The sequence below is a fragment of the Carassius gibelio genome, chromosome A9 (assembly GCF_023724105.1).
Source record: "Carassius gibelio isolate Cgi1373 ecotype wild population from Czech Republic chromosome A9, carGib1.2-hapl.c, whole genome shotgun sequence".
In the NCBI taxonomy this organism is placed as follows: Eukaryota; Metazoa; Chordata; class Actinopteri; order Cypriniformes; family Cyprinidae; genus Carassius; species Carassius gibelio.
The window spans coordinates 17,175,044-17,197,890 of NC_068379.1; the positions used below are offsets into that span (position 1 = coordinate 17,175,044).

The window sequence follows — 22,847 nt, forward strand, 5'->3', positions numbered from 1 at the left end:
ATGTGGTGTTTAATAGCTGGTGGAAACATATTCAAAAGTTTGAGTTCGTTAAGACTTAAAGACCTTAAAGTTGTTTAAGTCTCTTATGGTTTCCAAAACTGCATCTAATCTGCATGATTAAACTGTATTTATTCAAAGATATAATAAAAATGGTAATTTAAATGAAATATTTTTTACATTTTTATTTCAATTTAATGTATAATTGCTAAATGATAATCGTTTTATTAAATCAGTAATAAAATAATAATTGATTTACTCAGAATTAGTGAAAAAAAGAAAAAAAGAAAAGAAAAAGGAAATCGGGAATCAGAATGAGTGTAAACAGAATTAGGTCAAATGCTGACATCTAGTGGTGTGTTCACACACAACATCATTCAGCACTGATTCCAGCGTTGAGAAAATATGCATGCACGTATTTTCAGGTAAGTTCAATAATTGAGACACAACACACATTTGAGAGCAGTCTCTATACTTTATTTGAGGGGAATAGTAGCATAAAATTCCATCTGTACATTATGTAACAATTACGTCTGATCAGGCCCTGAATCCGTTAAATCCTCGAGAGAAAGTTGGACAAAAATGGCATGTCCAGCACAACAGTAATACAGCTGCTCGCACCTAAAATGCAGAGTTTTGGTAAAGTGGAGACATTCACTCAGTGGTGTAGTTGAGAAAAAAAAAACATGGTCACCGAAGACCCAAAAAGTGTCTGAGAGAAAAGACCGAGAGAGAAGCTGCTGGTCGAATCCCAGGAGCAATACTGGCGTGCTACACTGTGTGTTCAATCTTCTGAACGCTGTGAGTGGAAGTCTGAGGTAAAGGATTGATTCTTTATTAGTGTTTTAATTATCTGACCAGTTTTAAAAATAGCATCACTTCTCGTTGATCCAGTAAAGAAGAAGGACAATTGGGCCATGATATAAATTAATAAAACTAAAATACAGATGTACAAAACGAACATTAAAATATTTAATAATAATAAGGATTTTTTTTTGAGACATTAAAAAAAAAAGAAAGAAGAAAAAGAAAAAAAACTCATGCACTTTTCACAATCTAAAACAACATTCATATTTACATACGGTGCATTTTCAATTGAGTCCTTTACTGAACACGGGGCTTTTAAAAGTTTGGCTTTACATATTATTCAACCTTCATCCCAGATTCCCTAAATAGAAAACCAAAAACAGACAGGGAAACAGGACAGCACCTGGTAAAAACACAACAGGCCAGCAGCAGTCACTCAGCTTATTGAATCGTCTGTAGTGTTTACAATCGAAAGTTAAATCACAAGAATCTCACGGGAGACACTGTCAGACCAGAGCACTCATCCTGCAAATTAACCAGTACTTCAGTTTGGTCTTATAACTGACTGACCTTAAATTTTGCATCTACATTGTCAAACTGAGGGCCTTTGAAAGATGGCATGGCCCCTTGTATTAATTCACCATCCTGACAGCAGTCAGATGAAATAAAACAGAATGAGCTGGCTGAGAATGCTACAGTAGAGAGAGATAGAGAGCTTTCATTGAAAGGGCTTGATTGCATACTGTAGTATGGACCTGAACATTGTCAAATGCATCAAACTGTAAAAGAATTGTGAAAGCAAAACACACCAAAAATGAGCCACTGAATTTTATGAATCTCATATCAGGATTTGTTCAGACAGGCAACAGATATCCGATTTTGTATCAGACTCAAATCAGTTCAGATGTCTCTAGTCTGAATGGATTAAAACAAACAAACATGAAATGCATTGTCCACAAACTGGATTCAGACCACAGCAGTATGTGGTTTGAAATCAGATTAAAATCAGGTTTTTACAAATGTGTTGAGTCTGTATGGTCAGATCAGATCTTACTTGTTTTTTAGTTTTTTTTTTCACCATTCAGGATGATGTGACTAGTATTGAAAGCAAAATGAATGAAAATGAGCCACCAAATCATATTAGATCATTTTTCAGACAGGCAGAATAAATCTGATTTAGTATCTGATTCAAATTAGTTTAGTTGATTGTAGTTTGATTGGCGGAAAAACAATAAAAATTTTACAAAAATGATACAAATCACATTAATATGTGGTTTTAATTATTATTTTTTTTTTTTTAGAAATGCATTCTGCCCGAATTGTCAGTTTTCACCATTAAGGATGCAATGTGACTAATACTGAGAGCAAAATGAGCCTCTGAAGCATATTTTAGGACTTGTTCGGACAGGAAGCAGAAATCCATTTAATATCGGATTCATATCAGTTGATTGTGGTTTAAATAGGAAAAACCCCACATAAAAAGATTTTTTTTACAAACCTGATTGAAATCAGATTAATATGTGGTTTGAAGTCAGATTAATATCAGTTTCACTGTGGACAGTCGGTTTAGATTTAGTCAGATTAGAGCAGTTTTTTCGTCATTTAGTATGCACTGTGAGGGTAATGATTGATATTGGGTCCGAAACAAATGGATCAAATCTCTCGCAAAATGAATCGAATTGGATTCCAGAGCAGTGTGAATGAAGCCTAAGAGCAGCAGCTTTCGTTTGAAAGACTGTGTCAGCCTGTCGGCAAAGAGTTACTGCATGTGTTCGCTCTCCATTACAGCATATTATTAGCTTAATACTCTCAGACAACCGTGCGTCATATGCATAGCCTGACGTTGACTTCAGTTTGTGATGTACATTATGGTTTAGGCAAACTGCTAGGCGCTTGTATTTTTACCACACTGGAAGTGGCCTGTGAGCTGTGAAACAGCCCCTGCTTAGGATGTTATTGCACATAATATGACCACACTAATAAGGTGTTATATTAAGGGCCCTTGCATCCATAATATAACAAGGGTCACCAGAATGGCACCAGAGGACTCAAAGCAAAGGGAAACGCTTCCTGAGACATACTGAGAGACAGTTCTTGTAGAAGTGTGTAGAAGGTCGCCTGGTTGCTGATCTGAAGTCAGTTTGACGTGTCACTCGTGAGGTCGGGCTTCATGAGAAGGCCGGTTCAAATGCAGCGCACGAGGACGGTCTTCTACTCGCAACACCACAGGAGCGGACAGTGAGAAGACCGTAGAAGACCAAGATTGGAGGATTCCCAATGAAAATGGAAATGAAAGAAAAAGAGTGACGCCCCCGAAGACAGGAAATAACATCAGATGAACTAATAAAGAAGGTGTTTCCATGACTGCTAATGGGATCTCATGCACAAGCTCCACGTGATTACAAATGTTTGAAAAACAAAAGGAACAAAAAGAAAGAAAAGAAAACAAGGCATGCACGAATGTCAATGCTGTAAGGACACCGCAAACCTATATTGGTAAGTGCTTCTGTATTATTTTCACAAAATTCATATTCTCAGGGATTGTTTTCTTCTCAACAGGTCTCGATAAAGTCAAAATTTGTTTGAACAAACAAACGGTCACAATGCTAAAAAAAAAAACCCAAGTATCACATTTTAAACAGCAGGGCAACACAGAGAACAACTAAAAGAAAGAAGGCAGAACACTGGTTTATGAATGGCCATCGTTTCTTGGCATAATCTGTCATATAAAAAAAGTTTTTCCCCGTATTTAAAAAGCTTCCGTGCCAAACGGAGGTCATCGAAAAGCCTCTTTTTTTAATATCATATAGTGTTACAAAACAAACGTATTATTAGGATGAGAAACTGAGGTATACCTTGTCGAGAGGTTGGTGGTTATCTGACAGAAACTCTGAAAGCTTTCAGAGGAAACGCGTGTTGATTTGGGTTGTATCACCATCACCCTTTCTGTTGATATCTGTACAGCAGCGTCACACTACACATTCAAAAAGCTGTTTCTTATTGGCATTACAATAGTCATTCATAGGAACACATTAAATGTGTCTCTTTTTTACATGGACGTTGCCCTTTTTATACTGAAATGACACGAGCGCCTTGCGGAGGAGAAGTCTCCTTTACTCCTTGAACGTGAAAGTTTATTCTCCGAGCAGAGAAACGACAACAAAGAGGTTCGGCTTATAATCCATCCGTCCTTACCAGAGCGCCACGTGGTACTAGTATACAGACAGATACAATAACGTAGCTGGCTCCAGGTATTCGGCACAAAATGCATCTTCTGCATTTGCTCCAGCCTTAAGTACAGGACAATCCTCCAGCATGTCTGAAGCCAGCCGTCAGAACAGCAGTCCACCACCATCTCCGACACAGCTTTTCTGTTCGGTCAGCCGCAATTCACATGCTGATATCCTCTAGTCATAGACTGGACTCCTTAGGGGGATAGTCCACATTGGTCACCATGGTTACAACGGTGACTATTTCCTCCGGGGCGGAGACGCTGGTCTGCCGCTGCATTTGGATCACACGTTCCTCGACGCAGCCCGCGGAGAGACGCGCCTCAGCCTCGTGGTCCCAACATTCCTCTATTGTCTCGCACAGCATGGCCAGACCCTGAGAGACAAATGAACATGTTTCTATCAAGCATGATATTCACTTAATTCAAATCTTCAGCTGCGGTGGGGTTTAATGATGATTACGTACCGGATGTTTCTGCCAGCACTCCCTGAAAGTGGGCCGGAGCTTTTTGTGGACCACCACCTCCTGCATGTCCTCTAGAGTGGGGTGCTGGCCCACCTCCTCCTCAAACGGAAGCATGTACTCATCCACTGGACCTTAAGAAAAACAAAACAAGATACTGGATTTTGAAGAATGTTGGGTACCAAACCATTTTGGTGACCATTGAGTTCTAGGTACAAAAACATTTCTCAAAGTATCTTCTTTTATGCTTCTCAGAAGAAAGTAAGTCTTTCAGGTCAGGAGTGAGTAAATTATGATAATTTGTGTGTGTGCCTTTAGTGGTTCTTGGCATCAGTGTTTAAAAACCCCTGTGTTAAGAGTTTTGCTGGGAGAATAAAACTACGTATCAAAAATGGAATTAAATAAGTGCTGATAAAAACTGACAAATTAAAATAAGATTGGATAAATAATCCACATTATCAACAAACGCCAAACAACATTTTGGAGAAATAGCTAAACAGAATGACTTGAAACCACCCGATCTGCCATCACACTCTGTCATCCATTCAATCCCATCATGCACTGCACTCAATGAGGCTGTCACAAATGAGGACCTCTGTCACAACAGTCCCTGAGGTCCGCTTCACTTTCCACACCTGATCAATATTGTTCCATTAGACCAGAGACCAATAATCAATAATAGTGATTGTGAACTTACTGCACTTACAGTGACCGGCTTATTCAGGGACCCAAGTGATAGTAAAACATACTGGAAAATGTGTTTGTGTGATCATGGAGTGCTGCCAGACCAGTTCAATTAAATTTCTATAAAATAGCTGATATAACAGCACAGCTTAAATGTCAAAAGAGTGTAGGAGTAATAGCAGCTCATGTCTTCGTACCATCAGATGCAGTGCAACGGGCCGCCAGCTCCCACAGCACCAGTCCCACCGCATACATGTCTATCCTGAGGAAAGAATCTCGCTGGAAGTTGATGGCTCCCTCCAGTACCTCTGGGGCCATGTACCGTCTGGTTCCCACCTGAAGTGCACAGAGAGACCCCCATCTGGTTAGCATAACAGATTAAAATGGAACATGTACATGCATATAGTATGCCTTGATAAGTAGTGAATTATGGGCAACGGTCCAGCTGCCAGAGCAACTATTTCTATTACTGAAATTCTATATCTGAGAATGATTTAGTGATCGAGATACATACAATGATTGAACATGCTCCCTGGGCCCCACAGCATTGACTACCCACTGCTCTGGGAGTGTGTGCACCGCTGTGTGTGTGCACTTGTATGGGTTAAAAGCAGGGCACAAATTCAGAGTATGGGTTACAATTTTAACCCATCCAAAGTGCAAACACACACCAGTGAACACACACACACACACACACAGTGGGCAGCCATTTATGCTGCGGCGCCCGGGGAGCAGTTGGGGGTTCGGTGCCTTGCTCAAAGGCACCTCAGTCGTGGTATTGAGAGTGGAGAGAGCACTGTACATTCACTCCCCCCACCCACAATTCCTGCCAGCCCGAGACTCGAACTCACAACCCTTCGATTGCAAGTCCGACTCTCTAACCATTAGGCCACGACTTCCCCAGTTAAGTTCATTTTTATCCTTGTTCTTTTGTTTTAACTGTTCTATTTGTTCATGATTTTATTACCTGTTTACCAGAATAATACCTTGTAAAAACCTCAAGATGTGATTACTTAATGGAGAAACAGTTGAAGGCTGCATGCCATGGTTTTAATGGACTTTGGACCTTTTTGCATTCAATAGTATATAAATTTTTGTTGTGGTACGGAGAAAGAAATTTTATTTCTTATATGGTGTTGTCTAGGGTTGTGGTAGTGAGGAAATTTTCCCACCGGTTAATCGTCGTTTGACAACACTGGTAATACTGGTATCAGTATTGGGGTGGGGGTGTTAGTTCGTTTGAGTTTCCCTCTTGTCTTCGCTTTCAAATGGCTTGAAAAACTGCTGTACAGATTTTACTATTTTATCAAATAGTTTGAAAAAGCGGTGTGCGCATTTTACTTTAACTTTCAAATTAGCATTTGGGGTTGATTCAATTCAAGCAAAAACAACGTCAAACTCACAGAACTTTTATTAACAAAATTAATAAAAATACTCTATATATGTCTATTAAAACAACAAATTACTTAGGCTACACAAAGTTTAAATGGGTATATAAAACCGATATAGTGCTCAACACTTTGGAACCAAACAAACAAGAAACAGAACGTTTATTAGCTAAACAAATAAGAAAGCTTGGAGGCACGGCATATACACCTTGATATAAAATAAAATAAATAAAATACACAAAGTTTAAATAAAGTACACAGCAAACACTGTGGAACAAAATAAATAAGAAACAAATGTTTAAAGAAACGTCCAGTCAATAGGCTTTTCAAAATCTAAAATATTGCCAAACAGGCGCCTTTGCATTTCCTTTCTAAACCGTTTTCTGCTATCATCTTGTCTTTCTCACCTCACTCTTGTCATTCAGGTTGACTCACTTTCCTCACACAATAAATAAAATCTGACTCCTGCTCCGTGGTGCACTGTAGTTTGCGCATGATTCGGCACGCTGCATTGAGCATTTCGTTTTTAAAAGTGTCTGTCCTCTAACTGAACTTGGCTAAAAGATTTTTGTCACTATAAAAAAATCTAAAGGGCAGTGGAGGGTGCTGTGGTAGGTAAATGAAGTATCAGTGTTGTGGCTTCATACCGGTATAACCGAAAACACATCGCAGAAAACCTAGTATTGACTTCTGACATTTTTGTGTCGTGACAATTCTTTTATGTAGGCAGCACATTAGGTTTTGAGATACAAACTCTGATACACCTCCATAGAATCATATTCATATTTGAACACACTTCACAGAGCGATCAGCACCCGTTTTAGAGGATCTGAATAGTTGTCTTTCAACACTTACCTGGCCATGTGTGTCCCCAGCTGACTTTCCTGCCTCAAACCTCAAAGCCAGACCGAAGTCAGCTATACAGGCCGTCAGGTTTGTCTTCAGCAGCACATTCTTGCTCTTAATATCTCTGTGGACATACAAAACAATTGAACATTTTCAAGTAAAAATGGCTTAAAATGCTCACAATGCAATTTTCAACATGGTTTCAGCAGTTTTTGTCTATAAAATTAAAGTCAGTGGGGTCTAAAACAACACTGTACCACAGTGAATGTCACTGCATGAGGGGAAAAAAACAAACCAAAAACCCCGCAGAAGAAAGGAACTCTTACAGGTTTGGACCAACATTAGTATATGTTTTGGGGTGAACTATCCTTCTGTTCAATATATCCAAGGACCATAATGGTTCTTCGTCTCTCACCTGTGGGCGATGGCTGGTTTGTGGCCATCTTTGTGTCCTGGAAAGTCCGAGTGCAAGTAAGCCAGGCCCCGAGCCATGGTTTGAGCAATGTGACACAGCTCGTTCCACGTCACTACGTTTGCCTTTAGGTAGTCAGTCAGGGAGCCCTGCACACAGACAGAACAATCATGGCTTTATATCAGCCTGCAGTGCAAACAACTAAAACCTTTTCAATTCACTATAAAAGGAAAACAAACTTATAAACTCAGCAATAACACTGACTGCGGATACTTTGAGTGCTAGTGTCACATATAGACTCAAAAAGCAGACATCAACATGACGAATAAAAACCACTGTTCCTTTAGAACATATCAAGCAGAAGACCTTTATAACAAAAATGAAAATTAGATCAGCAGCATTCAAATAGTAGCCAATTTACTTTCTAATTTTTTATTACTTTACTCGTCATGTTTATTTCTCAGTATTCAGCATCTGGAATTGATCATTTCATTAAGCAAAATCTCTAGTCTGATGTTCAAAATTCATATAAATTAAAAAAAGACTTTTTCCATTTCATTAGCAACATAGCAAAAACAATATAGCATGTAATCCCTGCTGATTTTGATGGCAGAGATAATACTTTATGAACTCTACAAGTCTCTACGTAAATCTAGTATGTTCCTGCTTTTAAGTGCAAGCTAAAACTGTCCAGCCCTCGTAGAGCTCCACACCTTCTCATGGTAAGCCGTGATGAGCCACAGCTCGATGTCCAGGTTGCTTCCTCTCTTCTCTGCCCCGAGGAACTGAAGAATGTTTTCATGCCTCATGCCAGAGAGATTGTAAATGTCATACTCGTTCTGCCATGAGAGCTTGTCCTGAGAAAGACACAAAGTGCATGAGTATTACAGCACACCGGTATGATGGGCAATCCTCTAAAAAACACTGCAGCCCATCAAAGATAAGTCAACAGCAGTGTGGCTGCTAACTGACCATTAAAACAACTGATACGAGTTACAGAGCCGTAGCTGGCATTCACAGACAACTGTGATTTCCCTCACAACAGAGCTGTGGAGCGAGACCGTTTCTGTTAGCTATTTCTACTAAAGATGCAAAAAGAGTAAAAACACTGTAATATTGTGAAATATTATTACAATTTATAATAACAATTTTCTATATTTTAAAACAATTTATTGCCATTATGTCAAAGCTGAACTGCTGATTTAGTGCTCAAGAATTTTGCATATTTTGCTGCAGGACTTTTAAGCTCAAATTTAAGACCTGCACAAATAAAATGAATATCATATGAGCTGGGTTGGGCAATGTCTATAGAACCATATTAAACTCTAAAATGCATAATTTACAGGTCAGATACAAAAACAATACGTTTTATAAAATGCTAAACTTTACATTACAGACTTTAACTAATTTTTAAGAAAATGGATTCAAGAGTCAAAAGTATTAATTATTATATTAATTTAAACAATTATTGTTCATAAAATATTATATAAATTAAATAATATATTTTAGGGGTATGCAATATCGAAAAAAAAATATCTTGATCATTTTCTGGGATTTTATCGATAACAGTAATTAGATAATATTTTGCTATAGTGTGTTATTGTGCTGATTTCTTATCTGTAACTGTGCTAACAGTTGGCTCCTGAATTTTTTTATATTCTTCATCTTCTGTGTGGTAAGTTCACAGCAATAATAGAAATGAATCATTTCCAACTAGTTTTTAACAGCCATTTTAACCTTTAAGGCATTTTTTTTCTTTTTCTAAAAATGTGCACCATCTTTTGAGTAAAAATCCTTGCATTTGGGCTTTTACCAAGCAAATGAAATCAGGATCAACAAAATTGACCTTTGCAATGCAGAGGAAACACAGAAGCGGCATTAGAAGTGTCATTTAGATGCATTTACACAGTGTTCAATGCAGCTCTGAAGGACATTGCACACTTTTAATACATAAATAATGTTTTCATATTTAAAACATAAAACATTGAAAACTGATGGTTGAAATTAGAAAAAAAAAAATTAAAAGGTACCTTAAATATGAAATGAAAACTGCCAGTAGGTGGCAGCAAGTCACCGTTTAGTGAGTCATTGCGTTTGAACTGAATCATTTACATGGGCGATTCATTCAGAAACGAAACACTGTTGTGTTGTTCAGAGACGCAAAACAAAGTATTTGGAATTATCTTTGTGAGAGAAAGAGCAAAAACAGGAAATATGGTATCTGAACCCTAAGTCTCTTAATATTAACTCCATGTTTACTGAAATGTTGTATAAAATCAATATCACATTTGTGATCATGCTGACCTTTGGAGAAAAAAACGGCACTCTTTGTGTGATATTAACTATATGAAATGATAGCAATATATACATTTTCTGCCCCATATCTTGAAGTATGTGATAACTGTAAATGCATTTTAATAGACTGATTCATGCAGTGAAAGAACGCACTATAAATGCACACGCACGCACTCTAGTCTAACCTGCTAGACTTCATCACTTACTTTTTAGGTTTTTATAATGTTTTGTGTTCTTATCGATCCACCAGTTCACATTTGAAGCTCTGCATGTTTGCAGGGTAAAAACATGGGTCGATTTTCGCATTCATCTGAACACTGAACAAAACAACAGATATATTGAAAATGCTCATTCATTCTCTGCCAGCAGGTGGAGCGTTTGATAGAATAGAACTGTTTCCCCGGGTAAACAAGTCAAGTCTATCATTAATTAGAAATATTAAACATTACTCTCAAACTCAGTTTGAATTAAATCACATGATGTGCTAATGTTCTACATGCAGTGCATGTATATGTAACTTCACAGCAGGCTGACACATGGCTCAGCTCCATGTTTGGCTGTGTGATTGGTAAGCAGGTTAGATTAACTCTTCAGCTTTAGGAGCTGATTCCCTGGCCTTGGGTTCACGTGGTACCTGAATGGGGAAAATCTTTACTGCCACATAGTCACTGAGCAGCTGAGCCTTCCACACACAGCCAAAGCGCCCCCTAGCTTTGATTTCCAACAGCTGTAGTGGCTTCTGGACCAGGGTGGGAGATGGGGGCATGGGTCCAGGGTCCTGAAAGACAATAAATAAGAAAGTGTAAGTCATTGGGTTGGATGAACAAACCATCTGTAGGTTTAATAACTGCTGTAGACTTCATCACTATGAAGACTATCGTCAACCGACTAGTTTCACAGCGACTGTCTAAATCACAAGCTGGCTGTGCTGATTTCTGAACAACCTCTGCAGGGTTATTAAAGTGCCACCATTAACCACCATAAGGTCATTTCAATAAGATGTGTTTACAAAGAAAGGCCATTCAAAGAGGTCATTACAGAAGGACACAGTCCAGATGCAAGACCCTGGTATTATCCCATGAATCCTTAAATAAAAGACCTTGTCTGTTACATCGATTGCTGGTGCCACTGGTATATTGTGATTCCCACTTTAAAGTAGTTAAGGGTTGGTTCATGCTAGATTTTATATTCAATTTCATACACTTCCATTCATTCACATGCAAATGAAGGAGAATGGGTACACAAGCACATGCAAAGATTTTGTCTTCCGCTGCACACTAAACTCTGACCTGTGAATTGGCGTACAGAAAATCTGTAGGGATTCACCGATGTATCGGTCGCCGATATTTACTGGCCGATTTTTCCTCAATTTAAAACCATCGGCATATCTGCTGTATAAGGAAAAAGGCTATAACAAGCCGAATGTTTACTAATTAACTGAGTGAAGGCATTGAGCTGTATAATGTCTTAGCGCTGCTGTCTGATCTTTAATGCTAATCAAATAACAAAAGAGAAAAGATCAAACACTATTCTAACACTATTATATGTTTTGTGAATAGAAAATGAAAAACAACAGCATTTATTTGGAAAATAAATCTTTTGTTATGTTATAAATGTCTTCACTTTCAATTTAATGTCCTTTCTGAATAAAAGTATTAATTTCTTTCAAAAAAATATAAAAATCTTAGAATCTCAAAAACCCTAAACTTTTTAAACTTTAGCATAAGGCAATTTCAAAACAACAATTTCAGTTCAGAAGAGAAACAGCTTTAATTTAAGCCATTTACCACCAACAATAAAGTGGTTACTATTGTAAAATGAGCACTTTGCAATGGACCACACCAATTGTTATAGGAGAAGGGTATTAAAAAGAATGCAAACCCAGCAGAATACATGTATTCATATTCATTAGGGTTGTAACACATTGTGAGAACATTGTAAATATATTAACACATGCAAACAATACTAGATGTGGTTATGTGTTAAGTGGAGTAAAGGTGGACCATGTCATGCAGCTGAGCTACATAAAGCTTCGACAGAAGGGGCTTATGGGAGTTGCAGTTCAGAGCTTGTTAAACATAATCCATAGCTTCTGTAAGTGGACCACAGATTTGATAAGCAGCTGACCTAGTTTGTGGGTGCTGTTAAATGCACTAGCATGCCATTACACCTTGAAGGCTTGAACCTTTATGAACATGCCTTATATAAGCAGAAACCATTTAACAGTTCATCTAAATGCAAGCGAGTGCGCCCCAACCTCGTCCGACACCCAACATGACCTTTTCTGACCAATTACCCTTTGTCAGCAAAACACAATAGACTGTTTCCCGCTTATCAAATAAGCTTATCCCAATTATTCAAGCCAATCAGTGTAAGAAAGCAATATAGATGGCCTCTATAGGCACAGATGCAACCCCTGCCAGTGTGCTTGCTGTACTTGGCCTATACGACTCCCCTTATACTCAACCCAAGAGTAAATCGATATAAAACAATAATATATTTTTTACATATAGAACAATAGCTAATAATACATATAAATATGAACAAATAACATAAATAATTTTACTGACATAAATATAATTTTATATTGAAAAATTCTGGAAAAGAATAGATATTTGTTTTATTAATATATAATGTGTTTATTAACAATGTTTGGTATGTAATGTAAAATGTTTATTTATATAAGATAATAGGTATGCCGGAATTCTCAATATAATATTCGGTACGACATCGTTTTTTAGTTTAAATAATCTAAATGGGTTTTATTTTTCTCTGAATTGCTCTGTTTGTGTACCCATGAGTTGACGCCGAGATCAGGAAACACCTCTCCATCTATAGTCTCACACAGCCAGACTTCAGACTGACAGCAGAAGGTCTGGGAACTTTGGCTGCTTTGAATGGCCAAGGACCGCCCAAGAGGCCATATGACTGACAAGTAAAACAACCAATCACGTTTCATTTTGTGTCGCATCATGTTTAGGGGCGTGGAAATGTCACCACAATAACAGACCGGTGTTTAAACTCTTGGATGTATCTGTATATTTATACGAGTCTATGCCTATATGTCTATGCCCTAAACTTTACATATTTCACATAGTTTTGAAAATTATAAATATAATTAAACACAAATATACTTAATTAGTGTGAAAATACCCGTGATGGCTTGAATAACACAGATAAACTATACATTGTCTTAGTCAAGTGTTAATTTGTCTTCAAGTTCCATTATCAATGTTTCTATTAGGGATGTCCCAATACCACTTTTTTACATCCGATACCGATGCCGCAGCTTTTGCTATTTGCCGATTCCGATATCAATCAATAATATACCACTAATAATAATAAACTAAATGGAAGCACTTTAGTGCATCAAGTTGTTATTTTTGTTTTATTCGCTTACAAAAAGTGTTAACCCATATAACCCAGAATGCACATCTGGAGTATTCTGGGCAGTCTATGCTACAGTTTCAAGCCTCCAGGTTTTCATCCGAAATATCTTAAATTGTGTTCCGAATAGGGATGCACGATAATATCGGCACAACATCGGTATCGGCCGATAAAAGCTTAAAATGACCATTATCGGTATCGGCCGATATGAATATTTCTGCCGATGAGCCAAACCGATATTCTCCAAGTGAAATAATTGACCTGTTTTTCAGATGTGAATGTCTGTCTACATTTGTAAAATAATAAATTTATGGTAGAATCAGTACAGAAGAGATACATGGATTTCTCTTCAGTAAAATTAAAGTTTAAATATATCAGTATATATTTGTAAATATATCAGTATATATTTGTATATATATCGATATCGGTATCGGCATCGGCCAAAATTATTTAGAAAATATCGGCATATCGAATATCGGCCAAAATCCAATATCGTGCATCCCTAGTTCCGAAGACTAACGGACGGTTTGGAACGACATGGGATTAAGTGATTAATGACAAAATGTTAAATTTGGGGTGAAGTAACCCTTTAAGGGCTCGATTGGAGGAAAAAAAAAGAAAAAAAAGATTAATTTGGCCTCCTTTTTAAAACAAATGGCCAATAAGTAGGTATGATGAAGAAACGCTGTCCACAGAGCACCTGCTGGATTGCCGTTTGGAGTTCAGGCAAAAGTAGGACAAATGCAGAACAGGCATGTTTTTATATGTGGCCTACATTTCCACCAACTGAACATGGAGGGGAAGGCACGGTTGTGCTGAACTGAGACTCTTTAGCATATGGATCTGGGTTGTTAACTAACTTTCCTCCAAATCCTCAAGGAAACAAATGCTGGAGAAAAGTACATCGCATGACTGTGGGTGGGAGGAGACAAGGTTAAAGAACAGAACATCTATCATGCAGAGAAGAAAAACACGAAACGGTGAGGACGCAGGCGAGAAAGCGAGTACTTCTGAGATGGCAATGCTTTGCTGTTACACAAACCGAGAGAAGTCGACATTAAATGAGGGAAGATGGAGGTAACTAAGCTCCTGAGGGGGACGTAAAGAAAACAACCCTCACTCTGACCTTACACATCTACACCTACATAGGTCAGGATCATGTTTATTTTTCCATTTACCTAAACGTCAGTCACCAAGTAGACACCAGTCATAAACATGATGATAATAGGTCTTACTGGAAGTGTTTGCCCCTGGGGCAGTGGCCATGGATGGAGGCACACACTGACATTTTTAAAGCATTCCTTTTCTAAAATAGAGAAAAAGAAAAACAACACAGGTAATTTAAGAGGGCTATCCTTCTACCCAGATGCCTGTGGCAGATATAGTATGTCAGAGTGAAGGTTACTGGAGTTGTCTGTTTTGTTCACTGTCTGAAATTAAGAGACCAGTGGAAAAAGTCTAGCAGAGACAATTGTTTGGCATGTGACTTACATGTGAAGCATTCATACAGGTATTTACTTAGGTCCCGAATTCTCATTTCTCAGTCTTTGAATAACTGGTTTTAAACAGATCATTAAGCTATACTTCTATCTGACATGTCATTTGCTTTCTATTTTTATACACAAACATACTGTAACAATCGGACCACAGCCAGTTTGTTTTTTAATTCACCATAGAAGGACAACTCAAAAATGTGGCTTCATTATTTCGTGATGTATCAAATACATTCAATTTAGACGTATTCACTCATGGACATTTTTTATTGCACTCTACTATAGTCTACTATAAAAGTCTACAATAAATGTGATGTATGGAAGACTGAAATGATTTATCTCACCTAACAGAAAGCCACCATGAGGTTCATGACTGTTTACTAAGACTATACTTTAAAAAGAGTGCATCTGGGATAACTTGTTCGGCCTTGAAATTTTTGAGGGCTTTTGATCTCTTGCAAATTATTTACATACAGTTATTCATTTGAAAGACACATTTAGACCAAAGCAATACACATTGGTTTGCTGTAACAAATTCAGCATTTACACAATGTAATGCAGAGCTAAAACCTTACGGAACTAAATGGACTTCTTAGTGCCAGAGTGCATCTTATCAGTACTGGCACACAGGTGGATAAAAGCATTTATGCGATGTTTTGTATTAAACCTTCAGGATGGACTAAATCTCAAGAGCAATCAGGCAACAATCTTTGGCTCCAGAACCCTGAGTGACCACTTGAATTCCTTTACTTGTTTTTGGGCTGCCCAGCATTACTGTTCAACCACCCTCTGGGAACACGGAGCGATTCAAAAAGATTGTAAAAAGGCAATATCTTACTCTTTTGCAGTATTTTATTTTCCCCTTGAGGTCCACTTACAATATTAGTCAAGGTTTCCTGGACTAAAAGTTAAATATCCTGGTCATAATTCAGTTTTTCCCCTCCATTTTCATCTTTCTTTCTAGCCCCAAGAAAACAGGCTGCTTTTACTGTTAGTGTGATATGGAAAGTGATCACTGAAAAAAACATAGTACAATCTATATAATCACTATACCACCGCATTACTTGTTCGGAGGGAAAAATCCAGTCTTACATAACATGACCCTTTTAAATCTAGCAAGGCATTTTTTATTTATTTATATTTTGTTGTTGTAGATTTATTTAGCTCATGGACGAACATCTGTCAAGAAGTACATTCATGCAACTGTAAATACAGCTCAGGACTCATTAGGGATTAATCTTAGTTCATTCCAGTTTTTAAGAGCTTTGCCGCTCTGGCCAAAACTGCAAATGAGTGCCGCAGAGACCCACAGCCTCACATCTTTCAAAGTTATCAAGCCATTTTTCATGTGTATTTTGTGTGTGCCGAAACTGAAAATGTCCACGAGGTGACACTGATGCAATATGACAGTTTGCCATGAATCTTTCAATAGGACTACAAATGTTTCATAGGTTATGTACAATATAAACACTTTCCAGCTGTTCCCCATTACCACATTCATTCACAACATTCATCTTTGCATACATTTGCTGCATGCTTGGAGACGTGCATTTTTAACCTCAGTTCTGCCATTTTACCATGCACCTAAATCAAGGGATCTCTGCCTGAATCCCCTGAATCGGAGAGGATTAGGTTTTTGTTATCCGTGCACCACAGTCAGAGCATCACAGACTGATAAGGCAATGTGCAGGGATCAACACAAAATAAAACCGGTGGGATATAAGAAGAAAATGTGCTAACAAAAACAAAGGGGTGCTTTGGATAGCAGTGAAAAAATAAAGAGATTAAAATGAGGTTCCAACATAATCTTGAAAAAAAGATGAGTGAATCAGGCTTCTCTTACCTCTATCATTATATGAAAGGCGTGCTAGTTTAGGAAGGAAAGAGGAAATCAAGCGTTAGTTTTAGTTTAACGTATATGAGATGGAAAGAGGAGATGGGGAATTTCATGATTTCTTGAAGAACGAGTAAATGTGTTTCAGCATTTCTGTAGGAACTTACACTTGCTGGCCAACATAATTACATTTTACAGGTTAACCCAATAACGTCCGTCCAAAAGATTTAACATTTATGCCAAGCTAAAAGATAGAAGCACTATTTTGTTATAGTCTACAGATTCATAAAGATTTTTTTTAAAGCTAAAACAATTCCGGTAACACTTTATTTTAAGATGACCTTGTTATGCGTGTTACATGTACTTAATATTCTAATAACAATTAATTATGCATTATTACATGCAAGTAACCCTAAACCTAACCCTAATCATATAGTAAGTACATGTAGTTAATTAATATTACTCCGTACTTAAATATATAATTAGACTGTAACAAGGACACCTCAAAATAAAGTGTAACCAAAATTCCTTCTACTTTCTTCTCATACTTTAATGTGCAGAGACTAAAGGATAGCCATTCATAGGTAGGTCTTGTTCAAAAAACGGCCTGACATAGCAACATTTACACAATCAATGGCTTGTGTTTGGGATGGGAAAATCTATTGGTCCAAGCAATGATTTTGGGATTTTTTATTTTCGCAATTCTGTTTGCTGCAACTTATGTACATGCTTCACAATATAAAACAGCATATACTGGTGCAGGCGTGGGCCTCGAGTAGATATTCTGATTGAATATCTTGCCTTATGTGACACATTTTTTGGCTTGTCTGTGATTTTTTACTGTGTGAGTGAATATAACGGTAAAGAATGAACCTCCAGCCCCAAGGATACCAGTCAATGGTTGCTGCTTATACCCGAGGCCAAATCTGCATGTTACAGCAACTGCCAGACTTTTAACAAGATTCTGAAAGACTTCACCAAATAAAACTGAAAACTAGAAACAATTCAGAATGTTTCAAAAGAAAACACCAGAGATTTGAAAGAGTTAAAGAGAAAATTGGGCATAAATTGTTGATGTTCTGCATTCCTATTCATCAATTCAATATAGTATTGTACTCTACTCAAATAACTAATATAGGAACAACTTAACCATGACTTAAAAACAAAACAACAACGATAAAATTGTGTTTTCAGAGCTGTGGTGCAGCAGTTAGCACGCGTCTTCCCTCCACATATACCAAAACATTTCCTGTATAATGCAACACAAATAAAAAGTAAAAAAAAAAAAAAAAATGTGGGGAAACACAAATTGTGATTTAAAAAAGAAAGAAAGACAGAAACATAATGAGTTTTTACTGTCACAAACACCCCCATAATAAGTAAAAAAAAACTGACCATCTCAATGCATTAGAGTTCAAATCTGAATATAAAAAATGGATTCAAAGCAATAACCTGTGCATGAATGCAGAATCTGACCCAATGACCTTTTCTGCAAATTCTGCAAAATGCGTGCAGCTACCTGAATGCCATTCCTTCCTGAAACAAAAAAAATTCTTCACAGTGAAGCCAAGCACTTAATGCGGTTAAAGCACACTATACTCTCTTTCCTGAAGGACATGTTGGGTCTTGAGTCCTCATAAGAAAACTGTTAAAAAAAAATCAAGAAGCTTCTATCTGCCTTCTAAATGGTATGTGACTCTAAAGTGGAGGCTTGGGGCCAAATGTTTCAAAAGACATTATTTTTAACTACATACTTTAAAAAGGCCTGAGAATTGATGGGGAAACATTTCAATCAGAGCTATTCAAAACAATGTTGATGACGACTGCTAAGGGCATCATAAAATGATTCTCATCTATGTTGATAAAGTGCCCAATGTAAATACATGCAGCAACAACCATCTGGCCAACATACACAGTTAAATCTAAATGGGATTCATCATGCGTTTTCATTTATGCTGTTTAAATGTTTACAGAGATCATATCAGTGACTGAATAAACTAACCAACAAAGTTATAGGAAGAGAAGAAACAGTACAAAAGATCAAGTCAGGCAGCTCTCACATTACTCATATTTAGCTCAAGCTGCACAAATAAGTTGTGAGAGTTGAGCTCATCTAACTTAGCACTGAACACTAGAAAGAAAGGTTATATCACAAATGCAGTAGCAACCCTGTAATAATAGCTCCACTGAAAGGCTGAAGAAAGCAAAATGTTATTTATCAACTGAGAGTGAGCAAGCACTTGGACAGTAATGGTTTCATCACTGAAGAAGAAAGAGAACTAAAACCTTTTTCTGCACTCAAACATCTTTTAGTCGATGAAACAGACTGTCAAAGAAACTACATTTCTAATCATTTCAAAACAGGCTGACTTCTTTGTGCCACTTTGGGAAATGCCACACTTCCTGTCAACACGTTACAAAATCATTTCTGGCAATCTTGCAATGTTGGTGACGCAGTAGACTGACAGCTAGAGCCAACATTCTGGAGGAAATAATCGATCAAAACAAAAAGTACATTAGTATATAAACTACCATTCAAAGGACTGAGGCTAAAGCTGCCTTTCCACTGTACACGACATTTGGACACGATTGTCGCACTTCTCTCTCTAGTGGAACCGCGCAGAACTTTCAAACTGGTCGTGCAGCAACCATTACCTCGACATATTCACCATGGTAAAATTAATAATTTAAATGAATATAAATAATGTATGAATGCATCTTAACAAATCAGATGATCCCCCCAAAATAAAAACAGTAGGTTTAATGGGGCTAATCAAAGTAAATAATGATTTAAAAATTATACAATATTTTTTCTGAAAGTGGAAGTCGTGACATTTGCCAAGTATGGTAGCCCATACTGGGAATTGGTGCTCTGCATTTAACCCATCCAAGTACACACACACAACAGTGAGAAGTGAACACACCCCTGGAGCAGCGGGCAGCTATATCCAGCGCCTGGGGACCAACTGGGGCTTCAGTGCCTTGCTCAAGGGCACTTCAGCCATGGGTATTGAGGGTGGAAGAGAGCGCTGTTCTTTCACTCCTCTCCACCTACAACTCCTGCCAGCACCGAGACTCAAACCGGCGACCTTCTGGTAACTAGTCCGGCTCTCTGCCCCCTTCTGTCCAATTCTGACCTTGCGCCGATAATTTTGATTAGAATACATCACATCCAGTCGGGCGGTCACTAGGGCTACTCCGATCACGATCGGCCGAACTTTAATGCGCAAATAAACGCTGAAAATGAACGTGGATTTGCGCATCTTCTCAGTTAACAAAGGCTCTGTGTAGTAACAGCTGCTCTATGTGAAATCACGCACCTGAGGGAATTTACCGCTGATTAAAGAACCCGCTTTACTGACGAGATGCGCATTAACGAACAGCCGATCGTGATTGGAGCAGCCCTAGTGGTCACATATGGTCTAGCTGCAGAAGTTCAAATATTTGAACGCAACCGGAGCTCAAATCGGATCCGAAATTTCCGCATACGCATAAGATCGGAACTCCATGCAGCTCCCACACTACTTTCCATTGGAAATGAATGACTTCCGGTCTGTCGCTTGTCATTCGTCGGAGACAGTGGAAAGGTGGCTTTATTTAAAAATGAATATTTTATATTTTAAATTTATTGTAAATTGTAAGTTTTCTCATTTAAAATTTGATGGCAAGCTACATTTTCAAAAGCCATTATTCCAGTCTTCAGTTTTTTTTTCAGGATTCTTTTTAAAAAAACAAAACAGCATTCATTTGAAATAGAATTCTTTTGCAACAATGCAAACGTCTTTTGATCAGTTCATATGTCTCTGCTAATTAAAAGTATTCAATAAAAAAGTAATAATTATAAAATAAAACCTTTTCTTTCTTCAAAATTTCTTTCTTTTTCATTTGATGTCACCAAACCCCCTCATGTTTCCTCTCCTGCCCAACCATCTGTCAAACCCTTACAGTTTATTTTGTTTAAAACAAGGTTCAACTTGGTTGAATCCAAAAGAAAGAAAAAAAAAATACATACCACACACACACACACACACACACCATTAGGGAAGCTGTGATTGCAGTTTCATATTAACTAAGTGTTGCAATAGTCCCTGAGGACTTCTGACTGCTGAATCAAGAGTTAATTAAGTTCCCTACATATATATAAAAAAAAAAAAACAAGTTTGGGCTGATAATGATACCCGATATCAGCAGCGCTATGGGGATCTGTCAGATCTGGCCTACATAACGCTGAAACTCAATCGGGGAATTCCAAATGCTCACCTGACACAAAGGTAACCCTTTGTGCTACCACAGAGTCCATAAAAATCACCCCAGCACACATTAATGCATCTATTCTGAGCTGCTAAAGATGTCCCCGAAAGGCTCAACAGTAAGGATTTTTTCTTCCCTTCATTGGCCAAATCTATAAAGATCTATTGTGTAATTCAGAAGTAGATGTGAATCTTAACACTAGTCACACACAGGGAGTAAAGGTCACCTGATTGCTCATGTCTTGTTATGTCAGCTCTGTTATCTTGTCTTTCTGGTGGGAGAAGAGGGCACTGAAACACAACCGTGTCCTGACAGATCAAGTTTGATTTCAGCTGACAGTGTGTTTGAGCTTAAGCGAGTGTGACATTGAGCACATTAGATCCCTGAAATCACTGTCATTTACATCAACAGGAAGTGCTGCCCAGAGGAAATAACAGCTCCCAATAGCACCGTTTCTAGTGGCATGAAAATGTTCTGAGACACTGAAACTCAAGAGCTAGAGTGATATGAGCAGATGGATTTTACAACACTGTGCTCCATGTGATTCACTGACATTAGTGTTTCACTTCAAAATATGGGAACGCTCATCTCATTTTACAAAAAGTGAAAACACATGCATTATATACTAAAGTTATCAATTTACCTGGGTAGGCACCAGAACAGGCGGATACGCCAGTTTGTGATGTCGATACATCCAGAAGGAGAGTAGGACAATGGCTGCGATGCCCATGATGGGCACGATGGAGTAGAGAACAGTGCTGAACAGAGGTGGCGTCTGAGTGAAGGTTTTAGATGTTGCTAGAGAGAGAAAAAGAATGAGAGAGATCAGTGCTGATCAATGATTTTTATTAGGTGCACGATGTACACTACTGTTCACATGTATTGTTCACACTAAAGCTGCATTTAGTTGATCAAAATACAGTAAAAACAGTAATGTTATGAACTATTGCAACTTAAATAAATAAATAAATGCATAAATCAAGTTTAATATATAATTTATTCTTGTGATGTCATCATTGTCACATGGTCCTTCAGAAATCATTCTAATGTGCTTATTTGGCACCAAAGAAACATTTCTTAGTAATAATGTTTAAAACATATTTAATATTTTTTTTTTTTTTTTTACAGAAATCTTTGATGAATAGAAAGTCAAAAGCGGAGAACTTTTTTTTTTTTACCATCACTTAAAAAAAAACAAAGAAACAAACAAAAAAAAAACTACAACAATCTTACTGAACCCAAACTTTGGAATCAAAAGTATATCTGTGACCAGCATGCTACTAGGAAAACATGGGAATTGACTTCACACAAGACAGATTCCCACATTCTTGTCATGAGCGCCATTTACATTTAGTCTTTTAGCAGTTGTTTTAGTCATAACGACTTGCAAATAAATCAAACAAATAATGAAAGTGTAATCAAAATGTTTTCAAATATACAAATATGCTTGCTTACTGTATTCTACAAGTTAGGATGGTCACAATATACAGATATTATATAGGTCCTAATGCCTTTACAGATTATATTGCTCACTATATTTCTTAAATTATGAAAGTCTAATTTGTCTAATTTTCTAATTTTGCTTTAAGTAACAAAAAAAAACTAAAAGTAATCAGATCTAAATAAAAATAATCAAAATGTAATATATGCATATAAAACTCCACATTCTAAGCATGTATTAAAGCTTTTATATATTGGTTTTACAGTGAACTGCTTCATCATTTAATAAAAAAAAGAAATAGATAAAATCAGCAAATAAA

General features: G+C 37.4%; 1 protein-coding gene across 3 annotated transcripts in view; it reads right to left on the reverse strand.

The window, feature by feature from the left end:
- Nucleotides 1–452: 452 nt before the first annotated feature.
- Nucleotides 453–22,847, reverse strand: part of LOC128019816 (activin receptor type-2A) — a 44,615-nt gene continuing 22,220 nt past the window's right edge. For all 3 annotated transcript variants that reach the window (XM_052606080.1, XM_052606078.1, XM_052606079.1), the window contains 8 exons: nucleotides 21,731–21,885; nucleotides 10,757–10,900; nucleotides 8,541–8,684; nucleotides 7,831–7,976; nucleotides 7,425–7,539; nucleotides 5,379–5,517; nucleotides 4,501–4,631; nucleotides 453–4,410 (listed from right to left, as the gene is read on the reverse strand). In XM_052606080.1, the coding sequence (XP_052462040.1) occupies nucleotides 4,216–4,410; nucleotides 4,501–4,631; nucleotides 5,379–5,517; nucleotides 7,425–7,539; nucleotides 7,831–7,976; nucleotides 8,541–8,684; nucleotides 10,757–10,900; nucleotides 21,731–21,885 (1,169 nt within the window). In that variant the 3' untranslated portion in view covers nucleotides 453–4,215. The remainder of the gene's footprint in view (nucleotides 4,411–4,500; nucleotides 4,632–5,378; nucleotides 5,518–7,424; nucleotides 7,540–7,830; nucleotides 7,977–8,540; nucleotides 8,685–10,756; nucleotides 10,901–21,730; nucleotides 21,886–22,847) is intronic.